The following is a 24,018-nucleotide window of genomic DNA, read 5'->3' as shown; positions in this document are numbered from 1 at the left end:
AGGGCAATTGGGCTAGGGATCCTCCTCCCACGGCATCTCAGCCTGGTTAGACATGCACACACAAGTATAGTGTGTGATTAAAGGTCAAAACAACCTTGCGCCAAATCCGATGCCGCCGCAGTCAGAGACTGACGCTGGGGACCAGCCTATTGCAAGGGCAGAGCCCCAATTAGGAAAAATGAGTGGGGACCCACCCTTCAGGGATCCTACCTGCACCAAAGTGAATACTCAGGCGTTGAAAATTTCCCTGGGAACATGTTCCTGCAGGTCTTGCTTTAACCTGCTGCTAGTGATCGCAAATACACCCAGAGGGCGTCAGTGTTCCAAACACACACACACACCGACCAACGCTGCAGCTTGAGTGTCAATTTGCCAGCCAGTACAATTACGGAAACAGGACATGGCGTTCAGTCTCCAGGGAGCTGAGCACAGGCAACAGGCGCAGAGTGACAAGAATCCGACAACTGAAATTCTCGAACTTCGCGCCCGATGCCAACGAGGCGAGAGATGCTAGATGCGTGCCCACAGCTCCCCCTGGCGGTTGGAAGCTGACCGCACCATGACGCAGGCTGCTCACAGTGTCACGCAGGCCCCACAAGGATCCCGCGAATGAGGCCATGAGGTCGGCAAAACCACCTGAAAAACCAAAGCTCAACCAACTCCCGTGGGCCAATAGAGAAGAAAACCTTCAGGGTAATATGAAATGACCCTGAAACCTCTCGGACAACTCCTACAGAAACCCCAAATAACCAGGAAGTGCCCGGGCTGAATAAACAAAAAGCCTTGGGTAAAGGCATATTCAAGCTACAATGCAACCACAAAACAATAACCAGATACCATAGGCAAAAAAACGCGATTGCGGACGCTTGACGACAACCCGCGATTGCGTTAACCCATAAATCACAAGCAATCAAGATATGAGGGAAAAAGAGAAAAACACTCCTCTCTGGGCTGCGAGCAGCAAAAAAAGAAGGAAGAGCAGGGACTGAGTAGAGACTATATTGGGCTCAGGACGCTGTGATTGGTTCATGGACTTGGGGGACGCGTGGGCCCTTGTTTCTTTCTTTTTGACCAACATGTTCCTGAGGGTGTTTGGGTAATGTGGTCTGTTGTTGAAGTTTTAAAAATGGCTGCTGTCAAAATAAAGCACGGAAAGCATAGCATAATCCGAAGCCTCTGGTCCTGACATAGAATTTGTATACTCTGATCTTGAATATTCAAAACCTACCTGGAATTTCTAATGACCGCTATATGCATGTATGGTACTCCGCAGGTATTCAGAAACTGGGTACTTTCTTTTCCCTGGTTGGCCTTGTCTCGTTTGTTGAGCTAAAGTTAAAGTTTGGTATTAGCAACAAAGGGTTTTTTGAGTACCTGCAAGTAAGGGACTACCTTCAGTGGAAAGTGGGGAGCCCAAGCGGCTCTGATAAGAATGTTCTGGTGGATGGGTTAATAACGGAGAACTCAAGCCGCATCGGGTCAATTTATCAGATTTTGATAAGCGTAATGAAAGATGATCTTGATAAACAGTGTGTTAAATGGCAGGATAAGCTGATAATTACCGAAAATGAATTTGCAAAGGAACTCAGCTTATCCCTAACTGCGTTAATGTCGGCCAATCTACAAATGCGATTTTTTTAAGCTTTTAATACATCTGCAAGAATTGGAGCTCGGGCAAGGAATCAAGTGCCTGCGCTGCTCCACGTTGAACACTGACATTGTTCATATGTTCGTAACGTGTCCGTCTTTGAATTCTCTTAAGAATGAAATACAAAATGTTTTCCTTTCTAAAATATATATTAAAGTCTCATTGAGTCCAAAGGTAACCTTACTAGAGGTTATTGATGAGAAATCTACTCCGGAAATTGATTATTTTCTTGTTGTTGCTATGACGATTTTTGGACTTTTAGGGCTAGATGTAGGTAATTCCCAAATACCGATTGCTTAATACCGATTTTTACTGAATCGTTATTAAGGAATCGGTATTTGCGATGTAGGAAAAAATTCGGTAAAAAATACCGATTCGGTAAAATTCGCGAACAATTTGCGATTTCATAGAAATCGGTAAAAAAATTACTGAAACCCCATTACCGAATCTGTATTACCGATTCTGTAATACCAATTCGGTAAATACCGATTCGGTAATTTAACCCCTTCTCTGCGGCGGCATTATACCGATTCGGTAATTTAACCCCTTCGCTGCGGCGGCAATTCCGCCGCAGTGCTAGGGGGGCCGAGCAGCGCTCGCATGCTCGTGACGGAGCCGCTCCGTCACGAGCCGCAGTTGAGCTGTGCTCGTGATGGAGCGGTTCCGTCATGGCCCCGCCCGCTCAATAGAACGCGCCGCGCAGGCGCGGCGGCAGGGCCATGACGGAACCGCTCCGTCATGAGCACAGCTCAGCCGATGCTCATGACGGAGCGGCTCCGTCATGAGCACGGGAGGTGTTAAAAAAATCTGTATTTGTCGAATCAGCCAATCCTGAGCAAGCACATGTCCTCCCAACCAGGAAGTGGCCACACCCTTGCAGGTGCACTGAATGTGTAGCTGATGGAGAGACAGGGAGCTGGAGTAACAGCAGAGGAGCTGCACAGCCAACACCCAGCTTAGACAGAGGAACTGCACCATGCCCACTCCTGAGAAAGGGAAGGATGCTGCCGGTAGGAAAAGGAAGCACAAGTTTTGTGAAAGGGAGTTGGAGGTCCTCATTGAGGAAGTAGTGAAAGACCATGGCCAGCTCTATATGAAGAGATCACTAAACGTCCCTGAGTCCCAGAAAAGGAGCATTTGGATGGCAATCCAGGAGAAGATAAATGCAATTGGGGTCACACATCGCACAACTGAGGACTTAAAAAAGCGATGGTATGACCTGAGGGCACGTGCCAAGGAGAGGATGGCTGAGCGACAAAAATAAGCGGGGAAGACAGGTGGGCGAAGCGCCACAGCGCCTGCTTCTACTGCCCTAGACCAACTGGTACAATCCACCCTCCAGCCAGAGAGCGTCAGTTGCATTGGGGATGTGGATAGCTCAGCTACACCATCCAAGAGACAAGGTAGGTTGCATGCACTCCCTAACCCCAATCCCCCTGCAACAATCCCACTCCAGACCATGTTTTATGTAAGATCAGCAATGCATCATGGGAAATGTAATCCCTATCAATGGGTAGCAAATCAGCCACTCCCCAATAAGCATAGGCAAGTCACACACATCAATAGATGAGATAGCAGAGGACAGACAGCTAGAATGTCAGTTGTGAAATTTTTTTGCACACAGTTGCTGCAAGAAAAGTGAGTAATAGTACATTCTGTATCCACAGGCGGAACAGCGCCACAGGCTGCAGAGGGGGAGACTGCTGATAACCCCAGGGAGGAAAACAAGTGAGAAGGAAGTCATGTCACCTCCAGACATTGCACCAACAACACCACCACCACGCTCAAAGAGATACACAGTGGCTCCACTCCAGGAGATGGATGCCACAGAGGAGGACAGGCAGGAAGCCCAACAGACAACACCGGGCGAAGACACACAGCCATCTGGGGCACAGTCCCCCGTGGTGGAAAGCATCGCAGGTGCCCGTAGACGGCGACAGAGGTCACAGAGTCCTGATGCCGAAGGATCAAGTGTCTTCTCAGGACTGGAGGGCCAAATGCTGAAAGTCCAGCGCCTGCAGGGGAAGACAATGAGGACCATTCAGAGACAGATGGTGGCTAACAACAGGAAGGTGGACGACATGAAGGAGGCCATCTTCTGCCTCAACAATACTGTGGCTGAGGAAATGAAGGAGGTATCCGAGTTAGTGAGGCAGTTATGTGGCAGAATAGATGGGGAGCGCGCTGCAAGGCGGAGAGACAGGTAGGTCATTGCAGGCTTCACCAAGTCCGTGAACAGCCTGTGCAATGCGACCCACGTGCTGAGTAGGAGATCTGTGGCCATGCAACTTGAGATGGCAAAGTGCAGCCGTGAGGTTACCCGGGGCCTGGTCACAGTCACCAGTGCCGTAGAGGTGATGCAGACTAACCAGATTGCTGCCACTGATACAGGGGATGTGGAGGAGAGTGAGGAGGCAAGCAGTCGTAGCACTGAACCCTCCCCCCCGCCCTTGCCAGAGAGCAGGAGGCGCAGTGTGAGGCATGGGTCTGCTGCAGGACACAGTGCTGCTGAGGACAGTGTGCATGCAGAACGCAGCACTGGTGTGCGGGGGCGCAGGAGATAGGCACGGCCCTCTATTCGCATTCTGTTGTGGGTGACGTAACCCTTTTGGACACATAGCTGATGTTACGATGTGCTGGACTATTGCCTGTTGTAAGGTTTATTAAACACCCTGACACAAATGCATTACCTGGCTTTGTCTCATTACTTACTCAGAAATAATTTTGTGTGATCTCTGACCGTCTCTGACTCGCATCTGCTGCAGCTGTCCACCTGCTGCCCTGTGCTGTGGCTGTGTACCTTCCTGATCCTCCTCTTCAGAATCACACATTTTCACAGGTGTACCCTTCTTAGTGACAAGGTTATGCAGCATGGCACATACAGCCATGATTTTGCAACACACCAGGGGCTGGTATTGCAGTGCACCTCCACTTTTGTGCAGGCCAAATGTTCACTCAACCACACTGCATGTCGATCTATGTGCAACATTGTATCTCCTTTCACTTGGGGTGGATGGGTGTAGGTACGGAGTCAGGATGAAAGAGCACACCGGTCTTCAGCAGTTCTGCCTGTGTGCTGGGGAATTGAATGTAGTGTGCTATCCTTTGCAACATGCCAAAGCTTAAGGAGTTAGGTCCCGGGACAGACAAACTTATTAGATTAAGCAAAAAACATATTAGAACCGAACTCCACGGACATTTTCTCCTGCAGCACCTAAGGGGTGGCACCATCCCTTGGGGTCTTCAGGTCAAAAACGTCCCAGTAATTTTTACAGAGGACGCCGAATACAAATTAGGCTTCAGTCGGATAAACACCAAATGTAGCCGGGACCTAATGGTTCACACCGTTGAGACTGCACAAAGAATTTGCCGTCAGGAACTTGAGGAAATTGAGACATTGACCAAAAGCATTGCAGAAAGTGACGTGATCCCCGATGCAAAGAATTTAATTGAAAAAATAGAGAAGGAAATCCTGCAGTTTAAAGATACCACAATCAACGCCAAAACTACCCAGTACGATCGAGACTCTAAATCATTCACGTTAGAGAAGGCATACCCATTCTTGAAGGACGACTATTACTCGCAGGCGGATTCGCGTGGAGCACTATATAACTATCAGGGACGCTCTCGCAATAGATTCAAAACATTCTCAGAGACAAGCTCATCAGACTCTTCCAGCTCTGAATCTAGAGGCAAAAATAACAAGAAACAAGTTGCTTTTTTAGAGAAAGGCAAACAGCCAAAACAAAGACAAAAAATACCATGGGAAATGCGGACACGCAAGCAATTTTACAAATCGTAGAGGCACCCTCCTCTGTTGTCAACCTGTCTGAAAATTTTTTAACACGGGACGAAGAGTCCGTGCTAAACCTGGGATTAAAATTTGTCCCCAGAAAACACACAGACTTTGCAAAAACAAAAATGGAAATTATTGCTTTTTGCCGCAAAGTACGACTAAAGGCATTCTTTGCCAACCAACCCCCAAATATGGATCTGGAAACAACTGGACTGAGGAACAAATCCACCTTCTGCCCAAGCCATAACATTCCAAAACAAATTCTTGTGTTCAAGCAGGTTTTGCTATCTTCCTTGAACAAACTTGAAAGAAATAAAAAGTATGTCCCACAAAATATTAGCAAAGGGCAGCAAGTGGCATTGAAAGCATTGAGGGAGGATTCGACCGTGGTCATCAAACCGGCCGACAAAGGCGGGGCAGTAGTGATCTGGCCACGCGAGAAATATCTGACCGAGGGGTCCACACAGGTTAATAACCAAGTGTGGTATAGACTACTCCAGGAAGATCCAGTGAAACAAATACAGGAGGCCATAAAAGAACTGGTGCAAATAGGGATTGACAATGGATTTGTAGGTACCAAGGAGGCAGATTTCCTGGTTAAGAAACATCCACGAACACCTATCTTGTATTTCTTACCAAAAATTGACAAGAGCCTAAACGATCCACCAGGCAGGCCTATCGTTTCTGGGTGCAATTCGTGCCTGGAACCGATCTCTAAATATATAGATTTTTATTTTTTTTCTAAAGCCTTTTGTGAGCACAGTAAAGTCGTACCTCAAGGACACCACCGACTTTCTGAATAAAGTTGAGGGAACAGAATTCAATAACAAAGATGAGATTATGGTAACCATGGACGTCACGTCTCTCTACACACAGATACCGCAATATGAGGCGTTGGAGGTCATAGAATTGTACCTTGACACTAGGGAGAGACCCCATCGGGTCCCCACATCGTTCATCCTCCAACTAGCAGAACTGACACTAAAGAAAAATTACTTTCGCTTTAATGATCAGTTCTTTATGCAAATCAAAGGTACGGCCATGGGTTGTCCATATGCGCCTGAGATGGCAGTTTTGTACATGGCAGAGTATGAACACAAATTTGTGGATAATAACCCTTTCAAGCCCTACATCAAACAGTGGTTGCGATACATTGATGACGTGTGGCTCCTGTGGCAGGGGAGCCGCACGGAATTAATGGCATTCCACCAATGGCTAAACAGCAGACACCAGGACATTAAATTCTCTATGGAACAGAGCCAAAGCCAAATGACGTTTCTCGATGTACAAATCTCTGATAATGAGGGTCACCTAAAAGCATCCCTCTATAAGAAAAAGACCGATAAAAATACAATCCTACACCACAGTAGTGACCACCCCAGAAACCTTAGAGCAAATTTACCTTACGGTCAGCTCCTTAGGATAAGGAGAAACTGCTCAGAAGTGGCGGAGTATGATCAACACGCCCAGACATTTTGCGGAGAGATGACCAACAGAGGGTACCCCAAAAAACTACTTAAGCATGCATACAAACGGGCACGATACACTCCCCGTGAATGCTTATTAACACAGGACAAGAGCAAACCAGAGCTTGAAAAGATGGTATGTGTGACCACATATGGCCCTGACACGCACAAAGTCAGACAAATGGTCTTGAAGAACTGGCATCTCCTTGAGGATCTGGAATGCCCTTTCCCGAGGCCAATATTTGCATACAAAAAGAACCAAAGTCTAGGCCAGCGTCTGGTCCGCGCTGATGTAAGAATCCAAAAACCCAAAAGTGACCTGCTCTCCCAATGGGGCTTGAAACCGATACTGGGACACCATAAATGTGGGAATTGTGTCTCATGCGATACCACGATTGAAGGCATTGAATTCACGCATAAGAACACTAAATGGAAAAATGTAGGTTTTACTAATTGTCGGACAAGAAATGTCGTATACGCAATTTTATGCCCGTGTGATAAAATTTATATCGGGAAAACAAACCAACAAGTGAATACCCGCATCACACAGCATAGATCTAGACTTAAAAATAAGGTAGCGAATGCACCCATGGTACAGCATTTCACAGAGGCCAATCATCGAGAAACTAAATTTAAATGGACTGTACTGTATCGCATCAACCCAAACAAATGTCCCCCTGACACTGAAAGTGTCCTCTTGACAAAAGAGGCATACTTAATCCTTAAATTTAACAGCACCCAAAGTGGGTTAAATACATTGTCAGAAGTCTCTAGGCTTTAATCTCCCTGAGGAAGAGATAGTGCTTCGCGCGAGTCACCACATGAGTGAGGGTCTGACTAACAATAATGGAAAGCATCCCTCACGGACACTCTGAACTACATATCCCATAATGCCCGGACCGCGTCATCAGCGAGAATGTATGACGCTGACCCCCATATGGTTGTTTCAATTCAACGCGGGCTTCAATGCGGAAGCTCAGAGCGATAGAAGCGTTGCAGACTGCCAGATGCCTCATCCCTGCTCCTTTAACCAAAGGTAGGAGAGAGGACCGACCGTGATACTTTCACATGCTGCTCCCAAATACGCGAGCGCATATTAGACTAACACAACTCCCCTTCTTTTAAATAGATTGAAGAAAACTTCCCCGCATCGACAGGAGAGCAAAATCCACGCTCGCCGAGGGACGCCCCCTCAAGGTAGATGCCTTTCTAGTACATATACTTTAGAAACAAGAGAGACCATCTCTTTAAAATAACCCCGATCTTTTAACAAATAGGGAGCACAAGCCAGAGAGAGCAGACAAAGACCTGAGAATAGACAATCAAACGGACAGAGGACATTTCTTAAAGAGCAGCGGCATTAAAAAGAAGGTATGAATTTTTTAGTGCACCGCTAAGCAAACAGGGTGATCACCAACCAACCCCGAACTTTCTAACAGTCACAAATATCCCCACAGGGTTCCCAAAGACAGTAACGAACACAAGAACACTGTTGAACCTGTATGAACCCGGCCACAACGCTACAGGTACAGATTTCTTCATAGGCAGAGGTGTAGTGAGTTGTTTAAAAATGGGTGGGAACAACAAAACTAAGGTGTTGTTCTCTTCTTCCTTTTTTGCACAGAATAAAAGATACTGAAGTGACAAGGCCCTGACGAGATCCCGTTTATTTAATTAGCGGGTTCGAAACGCGTCGGCATCTAGAAGGCCACGAATTAGGATTAATTACGACTTGGATTCATTTATTCGCATCCATTTGGCCCTCTTCTCAGACTTGTTTGTCCTTCAATGACTGTATAGAATATATAAACAAGTATCTTTTTTTTGATATCGGCATTCTAAAAATTGATGTTGCCGTCAGATGAAAATGATGTGCATATATGTTTCATGTTTGTTCAAATTTGATGTTTTGGATTTAATGTGTTGGTAATCACTGATTTGTATATTTGTCATTTAATGTTTTATGTTGCGTGTCTTTTTCAAACATGCTATAAATTGAACTTTTGTACTTAATATTGAAAAGCAAAGGGTGAAACTAAAATAAACCCACATATTCAGAAGTAGTCCTGATTTATGTGCTTTAAATCATTAAGCAGAAAACAAGTGTGTGGGGAGCAATTTGTACATTTACAATCCTTTGCAACATGGCATCCAGGAATTTCCTGAAAAAACGCGATGGGCAACTCCGTGAGACTCCACCTGCCACAGCTATTACCCCTTGGTAACTGCCAGATGCCAGGAGGTGCAGGCAAGAGTACCTGTACATGAGTGGGTATTGCGTGGGCCCTTGGTGTCTGGTGCTCCAGGAGTGGGTGCAGGTCCCGTCGGATGGTGTTTGGGTGTAGCCTGTACCTCTCATGTATTTCAGCCTCAGTCAGTTGGAAAGGTGTTACACGCAGTCTGTACACGTGCTCCTCCCATCTCCAGATCCTCAGTCCTGCTGCTCGCAAACGTAGACGCCTTGCTATCACGTAGAGGGCCACCATTGTGTTCACCCTGTTGCATTTTGGGGCTGTGTTTTTATGCAGTGCACCGGATTACCACCTGCTTTGAGTCTGTGCTAATTACCGATTCTTAAATACCGATTTTTAGCAAATTCGATATTACCGATTTTTGGTACATCGCATTACCGATTTTTTTACCGATTCCTTATTTACCGATTCGGTATTTTTGTCTGCCAATCGGTAAATAAGGAATTGGTAACTAGTTTCCCTTATTTTTACCGATTCCTTATTACAGATGCCGATCGGTAATACCTACATCGCACATGGCTAAATACCGGTCGGTAACCAACCGGTATTTAGCCACCTACATCTAGCCCTTAGTTGCTACAGCGTGGCTTGATCCACAACTTCCTCAGTTTCTACACTGGCTTGCCCATCTATTAACCATTTCCAATATGGAGAAAGCGATGTATGGCAAAGAGGGCGTTAAAATAAGGAAAAAAGGACATTTAATATGGGCACCTTTTATCTAGATTAGAAAATTGATGGGGTCTGCACAGATAGGATGGATTGCCACTGCTTCTCTTATTTCTGCACTCTGCCCTTTAATTAACAATCTGATGTTTACATCTGAGTCTCATCGTGCTTGATATAACGACAAATGTTTCAAATGAGGTTTATCCCCGACTATGATTTTAGTTAAGGTTCTTCGCCTTTTCGATGCATTGGACAGCCCCCTTCCGTCCGATGTCACAGTGGGCGTGTGCGTCGGACGGCCGGGGGCCGTCAGATGTGCGCACACGTCGGATTCGGCCGCACTCGGGCGGAATGTATGCCATAGCGAAGCGGTTTACTGTTATTACTGTGATGAAGTTGTTGGTATATGTAAGGGCAGGAAGCTTTGGTAATATTTATTTACTTCTAGCTCCATCTTTATTATTAGTCCCCACTTTGCACTTTAACCCCTTGCGTACTTCGGACAGCTCCCGGCCGTCCAACGTCACGGTGGGCGTGTGCGGAGGACGGCCGGGGGTTGTCCGAATCCCGCCCACTCATTAATTTGCCCACACCTTAGGGAAATGTGCCCCACGCACAAGTGGTTAAATAATGGTCTGTTGTTTACATATGTATCTTATTACTGTTGGCTTTACCCCAGTTTCTCATTGGTATTGGGATGATGATTATTTTTTTTTCTTTTCTTTTTAGTCCTCATTTAACAATAATGTGCTCCAAAATCAAGAAGGGGTTACTCTGACTATTTCAAGTATCTGAAGGTAGTTTTTACTGTCCTGGTCACACCCCCAAGGGAGAGAAGGATACCACGTATCTCCGGAGCCGCACCTACGATTCGTTGTCTGGCCTCCAATCCTGATCTTGAGTTATTGAAAGACCAATGAGTTCCTTCTTTTCGGAAGACAGTAACTTCCCCATTCAAGGGCCTCAATCTAGAGCAAATTCTTAATCATTGGACCAAGAAATCATAATACCACAAACGTGAGAAACAATAAAAAAAGATTCCCCTCAGCCCATCAAAAGTCAAAGAAAAGAGAGAAGAAGAGCTATCCAAGCCTGTAACAAAAACTTCATATGTGGGGAGGACCTGCCTCCACCCATTTATCCTTTATTTCCCCGTATTTTGTCTTTTTAGTGTGTTTACCAGATTGATCTAAAGAGGATACCCTCTGAACGGAATGAATCCATTCTTCATCCGTTGGGGGACAGTGCAAAACCCATTTAATGCAAAGCTCCCTACGTGCTAGTAGTATCAAAGTGAAAAAGAGAGCATTATGGCTTTTTGTTCGTAAACAGCCGTCTACCTCTTTTGGAACTACCCAGAAAATTATAGACATTGTTGCTAATTTTATATCCAGACCCATAATATCAGAAATGGTCTTACCAACCTTTTCCCAATAAGAGTGTATTACCGGGCAGCTCCAGAACATATGGACCTCGTTTGCTCTGTCTTCTCCGCATTTAGAGCACTTCTTAATCTCCCGGTTCCCCATTTTCGATATTTTCTGGGGTGTGCAGTAGGCCTTGTTTACTGTAAAAAGGTGGTTCTTTTTTAAAGGTGCAACATTTACACAAGACCATAGAGAAGACATAGATACTTGCCCAATATTTTCGAGGCCTTCATCTGGCAGGTCCTTCTTCCATATCCCAGTAAACGAAGCCTGCTTCTCTTCCCCGTTTTGGACAAGTAGCCAATACCACACTGCCACTTCTTTTGTTTTTGTTGGACGGGAGCATATCTTTAATGCCAAATTTGAGTCCCCTTTTAGCTCTTTTTCTATAGACTTTGTCCAGCTTAGTAATTGATAGTATTTGAACTTCGAGACCAGATTCCCACAGATCGCCGACAGATGAGGCCAAGATATAAGTTCTGCATCAAAGAGCAATTGCCCACAAGTGGTGATCCCGCAGCTCCGCAAGGGTACTGCGAGGGTATCTTCTAAACACAAAGGGGTCCCTGGGGAATCCCAAACTGGGGTGATGTCGTTATAGTAAAGGATTTTTAAGAGGCGTCTCACCTGAGTCCAAAGCTTCTTAGCTGATAACAAAATCTTCAATTTTACCTTTCTAAAATATTTTGGGTGGCCACATTTTAGAAGAAAGCACCCTGCTTGTTGAGTAAAGTCAGTTGTTAGAGCTTTATAAAGAGAAGAGAAAGTTGAACTTTTCATCATTAGTTGCTGAAAGTTTTTTAATTGGAAGGCATAAAATATAGAAATAGTTGCTATTCCTCCATATTTTTTTCTCTTTCTAAGTTTTTTTAAAGCTATTCTTGGGCTTTTGTTTCCCCATATGAAACTTGAAAAGAGCCCTTGCACCTTCTTAAACCACATTTTTGAGAACTCTAGGGGGATGGTATTAAACTAAAACTTATATTTTGGAAGGATTGACATTTTCAATAGATTAGATTTACTTAAAAAGGAAAGAGAAAGTGCCCCCCATGATTGTAGTTGAGTGCTAACTTGAGCTATTTTGTCGATGTTTTGGACTATCTGGAAACCTAGGTATCTTATTTCCTTTTTTGTGTAAATACTTCTAAAAATCAGGATTCCATTTCATTAGGTTTTTTTGTTTGTTAAGAAGGTATCCGGAGACCTTCCCAAGATCTTTCTAAATTGCCGGTATAAATGACAAGGTCGTCCACATATAAACCGCTTTTTTTCTCCCAACCATTACATTGGAAGGGAATAATATTCTGGCAGGCTCTTAATTTGCAAGCCGGGGGTTCAATATAAATATTAAAAAGTAAAGGGGAGAGGGGACATCCTTGTTTAGTTCCTCTTCCGATGTGAATAGATCTAGTCAGTTTCCCATAAATGAACATTTTAGCTGAGGGGCTTTTGTGTATGGCTTTAATTGCTGTCAGACGTGTTTCACCTAAATTCAAATGCTATATAACTTTGAACAGGAAGGACCAATTGACCAGATCGAAAGCTTTGGCAGCCTCGAATGTCATTACTGCCAAAGGGGTCTTGTAAGTCTGAGCCATATCTATAGGCCCAGTGAGATATTGTGTTAATTCACTGAGTTGCCTCCCTTTCATGAACCCTTTTTGGTCTAGGTGTATTAGTGGGCCTATTACTTTATCCAAATGTTAAGTGATAATTTGTGTGAACATTTTATGATCAAAGTTTAAAAGAGAAATAGGCCTGTAAGACTCACAGAGTCTTGGATTCTTATTTAGTTTCAAGAGAATTGTGATGGTTGCCTCTTCCCATGAAACAGGGGGACTGTGATCTTCTATAAATGATGAATTAAATAATTGTAGAAGAATAGGTGCTAGTTCTTCTTTTAATATACGATAGATCTCATTAGGAATGGAGTCTGAACCGGCCGCTTTTCCTTTCTTTAAAGAACTAATAGTTTGGATTATTTCTTTCATAGTAGATATAGGGCGGTTAACTTTCTCCTTTTCGTTTTGTTGGAGCGAGGGAAGAGCTAGCTCTGATAGGAATTCATCCATGTAGTTTTCATCAAGTGTCATCTGTTCCGTGTATACGTTTTTAAAGAATTGAACAAAGGCCTCCTCGATTTCGGCATCATCTGTGATTATACTGCCAGTATCTGAACACCGGAGGTCCTTTATCCAATTTCTTGTTTGTTCGGTTTTTGTTTTCCATGCGAGGAGCTTACTGCAACCCTCCCCGTATTCATGATGAGCTAGTTTGCTAGCGTCCCACTTTTTTAAATTATGACTTCTAGAAAATCGGCAAGCTTATGTTTTGCAGTTGTTAGCCTTCTTAAGATATTTGGATTCCCATGTTCCCTTTCAAGGCTTTCTTGGAGTCTGTATATCTCAGCCTCTAACTTTTTTGTCTCCTCTTGTACTTTTTTTGACTGTGAACTGGAAATAGCTATTAAGGAGCCTCTCAAGAAAGCCTTATAGGTATGCCATACTAGTTGGGCTGGAGCTGAGTTAAGATGAATATCAAAGAACTCTTTAGATTCTACTTTTAGTTTTTTTGATTATGGTGTTCTCTAATAATAGTTCTCTATTAATAGTCCACCTCTAAAGTGGGTGGGCACTATTCATAGCTATTTTTAAAATAACTGCTGAGTGATCTGATATATGCTCTGGAACATGGCTGACTGACATTGTTTCTACTTGCTACTGCGTCCACTAAAAGGAAGTCAATTCTTGACTGATGTCTGCATTTTTTATTGTGAAACGTAAACTTCACCATTTGTTTTGAACTTATTGGCCGTCTGTCTCCATATATCTACTAGCCCTATGTCTGACAATAAATCGTCTTAAAGTCACTCTCATTTTTTGCGTATTAGATACTACTCTACGTGAAGGAGAGTCTTGGCTTGGGTCTAAGACCAGAATAAAATCACCCCCTAATAATATGTAATCATTAACTTTAGTTAAATGAAGAAGAAGAGTATATAAAGTGCCCGGATCATTCAAGTTCGGCCCATAGTAACTTACAAAAGTCATCGAAACCCCATTGACTTTTACCTTAGCAATTGCCCTCCTCCCCAACGGGTCAACCGTGCATTCACGTAACATCGCTTGATCAGTTTTTTAAAATTAAATGGCTACTCCATTCGTTGTACAAGATTGAGTTGTACAAATAAAATGTTCAACCCATTTCTGATGTTTTAAAGCTACTATCCCTTCCTGTCTAAGTAAATGGGATTCTTTAACAAGAAAAGTATTACAATCCGATAATCTTAAATACTCTAGTATCCTTTTTCTTCTAGAAGGGACCCTTAATTCATTCATGTTCCAAGATGTCTTTTGCTCTATTGTTTTCAGACATGGAATCCTAAATGATTACCAGTATTACTGATATTTAGAATAGAGGGCCAGAGATCTTCCTGATTAAAATTGTTAAATGAGAAAAAAAATGTTGTTTTTCTCCCACTTGCTCCCCCACCCGATGTGTAAATGAGAATTTTACTTTTTTACATTTCAAGTGAAGAACCCACCCCCACCCCCTGGGGAACCCTCCCTTACTTCTATTAGAGGTGAACTCCTCTGATTTTCGGGCTCTATCTCTAACCGAGCTTAATTTCAGCAAATCTCATTTGGATGAACTCTTTATCTGATTTATCAGGGCGTTAGCTTCTTCTGGATCCTTAAAATTTAACATTTTGTTGTTCCACATTACTTTAGGTCTCTTAGTTCTTGCATTGATTTCCCCCGCTCCCATTGCTTTTCTAGAGTAATGTGGGAAATATCGGATCTAATGCGAAATGACCATCCAGCTTTTTTGTCCACCCCCGCTTTCAATCCTCCTGCCAAGATTTTTTCCTTAAGTACATACTATTTAAAGTTAACCAGGATCCTCCTTGGATTTTTCTTCCCAGGTTTTTGGGAGAAAGGATCCCGATGCACTCTTTGTATATCGTCCTCCAGAGTCTTTTTATCAATGTCTGGATGAAGCTCTATAAGAAGGTTAATTATAAAAGACCTTATATCTCCACCCTCTACATCTTCCGGTACATTCAGGAGTCTGATGTTGTTCCTCCTTGTGGCTTTTTCCAAACTTTCCAGTTTCTCCTTCAAGATCTTATCCTCGCCCTTTAGTGCCTGAATATCTTGAGTATTTTTATCTACTTGCTTTGTGAGATCTTCAAAGGCTAACTCTATTGCCCCTACTCTTTCAGAGATAGCATTAATTTTACTTTCCAGAGTCTCACAGACTGTTTGTATTTTCATTTCATTATTTTCAGAAATTGCAAATGTATCCCTTATTTCTGTAAGGAGGGTGGTTATTAGCCCCTCTGTAGGTGAGGTAGCTCCTGTAATGCACACAATATTTAGAGTGCCTGATGAACCTAACTTTTCAGATACATCACCTTTCCCTAACGGGGCAATTTTTTCCAAATTGGACAGGGAAGAGAAAGATAAAGGGCTATTTACCGCTTCATCGGTCTCTTGTGAGAGCGATTCATACCTGTTCTCTAGAAGTATTGGATCCATTTCCTTTACTATCCCCTTATCGTTTATATTCATGGGTTGTTGTGATTTCAGAGCACTGTCTTCAAACAGTATTGACCCAGAGTTATGCTCAGGCAGGTGATTTGATTCCTTTGGAGAAGATTGTATGTCCTGAACCTTGAAATAGGATCTTAATGACTGAGTAACACAAATATTTCCTGATTTATTTTTAGATGGTTTTTTTCGGTCCTTTCGTTTAGGGGTTTTACCTGGGGGGTCTTTGAATTCAGGGTGAGGGGGTCCCCTATTTCGAGCACAGTAAAGAGGGAGAGGCCCTTGAGGTTCTCCTCTCCAATATGAATTTATTTGAACCAGGTACCGGTGAGGGAGAGGAGAGAGCTCCTACCTTTATAGGACGGGGAGCAAATTCCGTCATTGATTATATTTTTTTGTCCCCTGTTGTTTTGGCCAAAACATTAGTCTACAGAGTAGTGACCTCAACTTTCAGCGACCATAACCCGGTTTTACTGGAAGTTGACCATGGCGTTCTTAGGGAACAAAATGATTAAAGGGGGGAGGGCGCCTAGGCATTTATCGACCACAGACCAGGGGAGACCGATCAAATGGAACAGGGTCGTCCCAGAAGCCTTTTTCGAGGAGCTTGCTAGTAAAACTGGTGGTGGTGGTAGTTGTAGTACTGGTGGCTGTAGTTCTGGTAGTACTGGGGGTGGTGGTAGTACTGGTGGTGGTGGTACTGGTGGTGTTGGTAGTGGTAATGGTAATGGTAGTACTGGTAGTGGTAGTACTGGTGGTGGTGGTACTGGTAGTACTGGTGGTGGTGTTAGTGGTAGTACTGGTGGTCGTGGCACTGTTAGTACTGGTGGTGGTGGTAGTGGTAGTACTGGTGGCTGTAGTACTTGTAGTACTGCTGGTGGTGGTGCATGTATCAATGAGTCTAATTTTTCCTAATGAAATAGCCATTGGCATTACGTGAGACACACAACACATTTCTGAATTCCCATTGTAACAGCGGGAAGGCTCTGTTTTCCATGATTATTGCATATTCACGTTTTTTCCACAAACTTTACAATAATGATGACTGCATGTTAACTCTGCGAGTCAGGCTCGACAGCACGTGTCACGAAGGTCACTTTTAACCCTCCTCATTTATTCAACCAGTAGTCTGCATGTCAGCACTTATTAAAATTCGGAAAACAAAGCTTACAGAACCAGAATCCAAATGTTTTATAATAAAACGCCTTTAAACACCGTTTTTTAAACCACAGACAAAAATAGTGCAGCGCAGCGTGCGAGGAAAAGAAGGAAATGGCGCCCTTTGGAAATGAGAGTATTCAGGAAACACAAGAACTACAGTGTGGACGAGCATGTATGAGTCATCTTCTGTGAGCCTCGCCTGCTGCCTCTCGTCATTTTACATTGAACGCGCTCACCGCTCAGATCATCTGGATTGCATTACACGGGCACTCTGACAGGAGCTCCTAATTAAGATTAATCACTCTGCTGTGCTCGTTCGCGCACAGAATATGCCATACAACTGCAATAAATGACGGACGAAAAGTAAATATAGCCTCTCACGTCAAGGCTACTAAATAGACACCACAGCGAAGACGAATCACTAGGCAGATGCCATTAAAAACGCGGCGCGCACTAAAGAATGCGGAAGCCGGACCCCTTTCAGAATCGAACACTAAAGAGCTCGGAAGCTCCGCCCCCCACTTCGTGGGTTGACGGAGGCCCGAGCCCTAAAAAGGGGAATAGAGGGGACCCCGCCTGTTATAGGCCAATTTCACTGTTAGACTCTGCAGTAAAGATCTTGGGCAGAGTCATTCTCCAGAGATTGGGGGATTGGCTGGTAGGTAGGTTGGTGCTCTCTAATCTCCAGTATGGTTTTACAGAACACAGGGGTACCATGGACCAATGTTTAAATCTACACCTCCTCATAAGCAAATATACTGTCGCCAAGGAGGGTTTCTTACATTTGGGTTTCATGGACCTATCTTCGGCATTCGATGTAGTTAACCGATCTAAAGTATGGTTGATTTTGCGTGAAATCGGTTTAGATGTATCTTTGGTTAATTTTTCAAGTGACCTTCACCAGGATCTCTCTGCCTCTGTCAGGGTTACGAGGGAAGGCGGATGTACTGGGCAGTTCAGTTCTAGGAGGGGGGTCAGACAAGGCTGCATACTGGCCGCTCTTTTTTACGATCTACATCAATGCCCTCGAAAAATCCCTGGGCGTGTCTACACTGGATACTCCGTGTATAGGCAGATCGGGTATTCCGGTCCTCCTGTACGTGGACAATGCTCTTACTTGCGCGCACGGGCCTGGGCCTACAGAGGCTGTTGGATCATTTCGGCAGCTTCATGGAGGCCCTAGACTTCAAAGTAAACATTGAAAAATCCCATGTAATGGTGGCCGCAGCTCGTAGCAGGAATACTAAGGTTAAAACCTTTACTTGTAATGGTGCAGAACTGTCAAGGGTACCTTTTTTCTCGTACTTGGGAGTTCTCTTTGATGAGAAGGGCAATTGGGGTCTCCAGTTGAAGTTGAAGAGTAATGTAGTAGAGAGATCCACAACAGCTCTACTGAACTTCTCTAAGAGATTGAGAGCAAGACCCATGAAGGCCATGCTGAAGATTTATAAATCCAAGTGCTTAGCGATTGCCTCTTATGGTGCGGCCATCTGGGGCTATGTAGCTTCGCCCAAAATACAAATTGCTGAAAACAGGTTTCTTAGAACTCTCCTGTCACTCCCGCAATCGTCCTCTACATTCTCAATACACTCCAAAGTTGGCCTGGGCTATGTCTCGGATCACCTAAAAATGACTCAGTTGATTTGTTGGGCAAAAACCTAGCTGAACGAGGATATTACTCTTAACCACCTGATCCTGAAGGATTGTGTAGCCCTTGAGAAGGCGGACATGGTCCCATGGCTGGCGTATGTTAGAGCGGCATGCGCCAGGCTGGGTAGACCAGAACTGTACTCATCGCCACAGGGCATCAAGAAAGAGGATATAGGGTGGATTAAACAAAACTTTCGTAATCTGCTGGAGGCGGAAAGGGAGGAGCAGGAGCTAAGAAAACCAGCGGTGAGAAGCATTTATGGTTTACTAACTTCCCCATCTATTGAACCGTATCTGATGTGTGTTGTAGGAGAGTGGGGTCTGCAATCCTATGGTTACCCTCGATTTTTGCTTTTTGCTTCACTGGTTTACGACTTTCCCTGGCTGTGGGCCTGCTAATCAGACCCACAGCCTAGCTGTTCTCTCTCTAAATTGACAAGCATGTACCTTAGGTGCATTTACCAATTGGTACTGGGCCACCTTATCAGTCCCTGTACAGCATACCTTAGGTATCCAGGGCATAGGTGTACCCAGGGCCTACCAGGGGCTGCAGCATGTATTATGCCACCCCTGGTTGGCCACCCAAATCTGACGCAACTGACTGCACGACAGCTGGGGCAAGGTGGTGTAATCACCCTTTGCTTTAGATATAGTATTCCTATATCTAACCCTAAAATGGACACATATATTCCTATCAGTGACTCCTATGGCAGGCCTTATCAATCCTGAAGGCAGAGTGCTTGGAATTATGTGAGATGGTGCTCTGGCATGAGCTGAGCCCATTTGCAGCTCAACCTTACCAGCGACCGCACCCACGCTGACTCTCAGCATCCCTCATGGAGATGGTGGGAGAATGCACCCCAGAGACAGTTTACCTCCGTGCCTACTCGAGGAATGCCCACAATGCTATTTGTCATGACGATAATTTTGATTGTAATGCTGTAACAGTCGAGTAAGGTTTAGCTCATGTATGACATGTATAAGATTGAAATCCAATAAAAAGGTTTACAAAAAAAAAATAGACCACATGACCTCTGCTTTGTGTACTTACTGACAGTCCATCACACTGAATACTACAGCCATTGCCAGAAGATGTCCAGCACAATTCTAACCGCATAACCGCGTTGGCAATTCGGCCGCGGTGCGGAAGTTTGATTGAGTGGGCAGGGCCACCGCGGCCAATGGACGTGCGCAGCACTACGGAGCTAATGCTCGAGACGGCCGTTGGCTGACAGAAGCAGAGAAGGGGCTAAAGGCCAGGGCGAAGCTCAAACTGTTTGTACTGCAGGAGAGTCTTCAAGACACTGCATCAGGAAGTTCTGAGGGGCAAAGAGAAAGTGGACTTCCTACTTCAGTTTGTTTGTCACTCACCAAGGGCACCCATAGGGCTAGATGAAGAGTCATCTACAGAGGAAAAGGGCTAGTTTCCGGTCAAACGTACATTATGTTGAATATAGGTACTGTGCCAGTTTGCCTGACGTCGAAAGATGAGACGCATGAAGGAGGTGGATGTCTAAGCATTCACTGACATCAAAGGATCCTAGGCTGTCACATTTGAGACCATGTTCAATGTGGAAGGCAATTGTAATCTATACCACCTTTGAAGTCGAGTCCTCTTGATCATTATAGTTATCTTTAGAGTATTTCAGACTATTATACTCCCCTTCAAGTGAAGTAACTCCTCTGGTTATCTTATCTCCTACCCCTGCTAGCTTCAATAGCATAGTTGCTCTCTCAAGAATTTTGTTCTCAGTAGGTTTTTTTAGATGTTTTTCCAATTGCATGCGCCAGTAAAAAAAGCTTCTCCAAGTTAAGGATATGAGTGTTTATGATTGTTTGCTGCCTGTTATACCACTGTCAGCCAGTGCCTCAAATAAGTCTCAGAGAACACTGTTTTTATGGTGGCTCTACATAATCATTTCATCAGTTTCCTTATTTTTTCAAATTAACATTAAATTGATTCTTTCTGGGTTTTTTGGGGGGGGGGGGGGGGTTTCCTCTTAATTTGCAGAAAATGTAATTTTCTGACTAGTTAGTCAACAGTAGAGCTCACAAGATGGATAGTTACTGTACCACTAGAAAATTATACAAGCTTGTCATTACATCTAGTATGAGGGTCTGTTGTGAGGCTGACCGGTATTGAATTGCAGCCAGTGTTTTCTGAATTGGTTACTGTTGGATGCCATGCAAGCCCCTACTGCAAGGATCTATCAGCCTGATTCATGAAAGACCCATTTTGCGAGTCTTTAATAGCGATTCATAAGGAATCGCTATTACAGGCTCGCAAAACGGGATTCATGTAGGAATTGCAAAAAAAATGCGATTCCTACATATTCCTTATTTGCGATTAGCAAATTGCTAATCGCAAATAAGGAATAACTCCCCATTCATAAGTTTTCGCTATTTACCACGAGGTTTGACCTCGCGGTAAATAGCGGGCCGAAATTGCGAATTCGCAATTTTAAAATGGATGATGAATTGCATTTAAGGAATCTCAAATAGAGATTCCTTAAATGTAATTCCTCGCAAAATTGCGAAATCGCTATTAGCGATTTTTGCATTTGGGATGATGAATCCCAAATGCAAAAATAGAGCTCGCAAAGGGCCAGATTCTCAGAATCTGGCCCTTTGCGAGCCGATTTCGGCTTGATGAATCAGGCTGTAAGCAACTTCAGTGGCTTCCCTGCACTTCTTAAATTGTCTACAAAACGGCTGTTTTGCTTTTAGTGAAGTCGTCTAAGATGCATAGTCACTGTTTTGTTTCTCTAAACTTATTTGTGCTAACCTGGAGGTTATTTAAGGTTGCCCCATAAAGGTGTTAGTGTTATTAAAATCTAGGGGAAGAGGGACTGAATGTAACAGGAAGTGCAATTTACTCGCTGTAGTGAATCATGTATTGGTGTTTGAAATGCCACGTTCCTCCAGACGTTCCCCAAGTCAGCCAGGCTCTGCTTCTGTAATGACCTTGATTAAAAAATAAAAAAGACAGGAACTGAGGATAGAAGCATGGTGGTAGATATGAGATGACCATCGCAGTTTCAAATGGGGCGCACATGTGACCTGGATTAAAATTAATCTTTCATCTGATACTGGGGGAAAAGTGCTGCTTTTTCTTTGTCATAATAGTCTTATACTACTTAGAAGTCTGGAGGAACAGGGACATAGAGCTACCAATAAAAGAGTCACTGCATTGAGTAACTTGTACTAACAGTCATTCTTGTGTTTTTGTATTTGTTTTGTTAGGATACAGAGTGAAAGAAGTGAATATGGCAGTGAGACAGACTTGTATGGACTGGTGTCTAACATCTTGGAAGAACCAGATAAGTCGCAGACATTTTTTACAGATGGGTCCGTTTTCCTTTAAAAGTTTGCTAATGGTCTTTACCCTGCTTTTTAAAATTGTTTTTAATACATCAATAAGAATTTAAAAATACTTAAACTAATGAAAATAGTTTTCAGTATGTATTAAAATTGCATTTCGCGTCCTATTCTAGTGTCTATATAATTTACTCTTAGAAATTGAGTTGGGTGTTATTGTATGAAAAGGTGAGAATGGATGATTGACAAGTAATGTTTAAATAGACTGACGGGCTGATTAAGAGTTTGAAGGAGAGACATACTGTCCCAAATACGTCCAAGTGCATTCTCCACTGAACTAAAGATTCCCCTGCCTGATTTACAGATCGGCAGACCTTAAGTATTTCAACCCAAATAACAGACTCACATGTCCACCGCTCAAATTAATTTCATATTTCCCTATGCTAATACACCACTAATCCTTTTTAGGTTCCGAGTAGCGTGCTACTATCCGAAAAATGCTTTGATGCCCCATCAGGGGTAGTAAGCGCTATATGAATGCAATTTATAATTACAATATTACTTGTGGGTAAAATATATACAATACTTATAGTTATTCTTAAAATGTATATAGTGCTGCACAAACAAATGATGGATGGAATGATGAACTAATCAAACATTTACCCCCCAGTCAAGAGATCTAGTTTAAATCCATTGTTCTTTTGATTCAACATGCCATCTTCGTTTGGACGCAGCCATATGTAAATCAGTCTAGACCCTGTCCTCCTGGGAACAGAACAGACTGAAACCGGTCGCAGGATGCTTGTTTCCAATCCGGGGAGGACCTGGCCTGGTACTTTGCGCTGGACTGTTCCCATGGGGAGCAGGGTCAAGACTGATTTGCGTATGGTTGGGTCCCAACTGGGGCGACATGGTGAGCAAAAAATGATACATTAAACCCAGATCTGTGACTGTGGGTCAAAGTTTGATTTGCTCAGCATTCCATTAATGATTTGACTTTTTGGAAATGTCTACAGGTCATTACATAAATAGCCTATACATATTTGACTACATGCTTATGGATCTCCATTATGGTCACTCATGTCATAACATATAAATACGATTATATAGAAAGTGCGGGTAAATGTTAACTATTGAATAAACCTATTACGTAAACAAAAGAATAACTACATAAATCAAAACAATTAAATTATAAAATTAAATAATACTTTTAATGGATTTAAACCCAAACAACAAATATGGATATGCATCTCTCTCTCTATATTTTTATTCTTACTTACTAGAGGAATAAAAAGAAATAAATGTATTTGAAAAAATACATAAATAAAAAATATTGTATTCATACACACACCTGAATAACTTTAACATATCCATATATAAGTATATCAATACATCAATAACACATAGGAACATGAGTGTAGGCTTATGGGTTTACTTTCCTATAATAACACATATCTGTCACCATGTGAAGCTATGAGTATAGAAATTATATCTATAAGTGCTTTATTATTGAAATATTGCGGGACAAATATATAATAAAAAAATACATTAATGTAAAAAAAATTATAATATTAAGTGTATAACAAAATCAGAAGGCCTGAGTTTGTAAATATTTATCCATGCATGTGCCTATGGGACTTTTTTTCTGTACAATTATATATCTCCTAATTTGTTTCCATATGTGTATATTATGATAATCTCTATTTGTGTAGACCTCCTATGTGTGGCCATGTTTTTACAAATGTATATATTTTCTTTCCACTGCAGAGATGAAATAAAAAAAAATAGTAATCTCTCAAGCCTCCTCATATCACCTATATATGACTCATCCTGTTCAATAATCTCTTCTAACGCCACTCTCTGGCCAAACCTCTTTTACCACTATGAACTCTCAAACAACTCTTTCCAAATTCTTCCCTCCTCTATCCATCCTTTATCCTATTCATCCAACTAACAGACTCTCTGACTCATCCTAAACCTCTTTTACTGCTGTGAACTCCCAAATAATCATTTTCAAGCTCTTTTATCCTTTGTCCATCCTCTATCCTATTCATCCAACTAACAGTCCCACCACGCTC

At 43.1% G+C, this 24,018-nt stretch overlaps 1 protein-coding gene across 1 annotated transcript in view; it reads left to right on the top strand.

Annotated features, from left to right (window-relative positions):
* The window catches only part of MEIOC (meiosis specific with coiled-coil domain), a 1,038,655-nt gene that overhangs the window by 439,203 nt on the left and 575,434 nt on the right, over positions 1-24,018 (top strand). Inside the window, exon 4 of the mRNA XM_086923891.1 lies at positions 21,866-21,970. Coding sequence (XP_086780017.1) covers positions 21,866-21,970 — 105 coding nt within the window. The remainder of the gene's footprint in view (positions 1-21,865; positions 21,971-24,018) is intronic.

This window comes from Lissotriton vulgaris, chromosome 5 (genome assembly GCF_964263255.1).
Source record: "Lissotriton vulgaris chromosome 5, aLisVul1.2, whole genome shotgun sequence".
Classification (NCBI taxonomy): domain Eukaryota; kingdom Metazoa; phylum Chordata; class Amphibia; order Caudata; family Salamandridae; genus Lissotriton; species Lissotriton vulgaris.
This window is presented reverse-complemented; position numbering and strand designations above follow the sequence as displayed.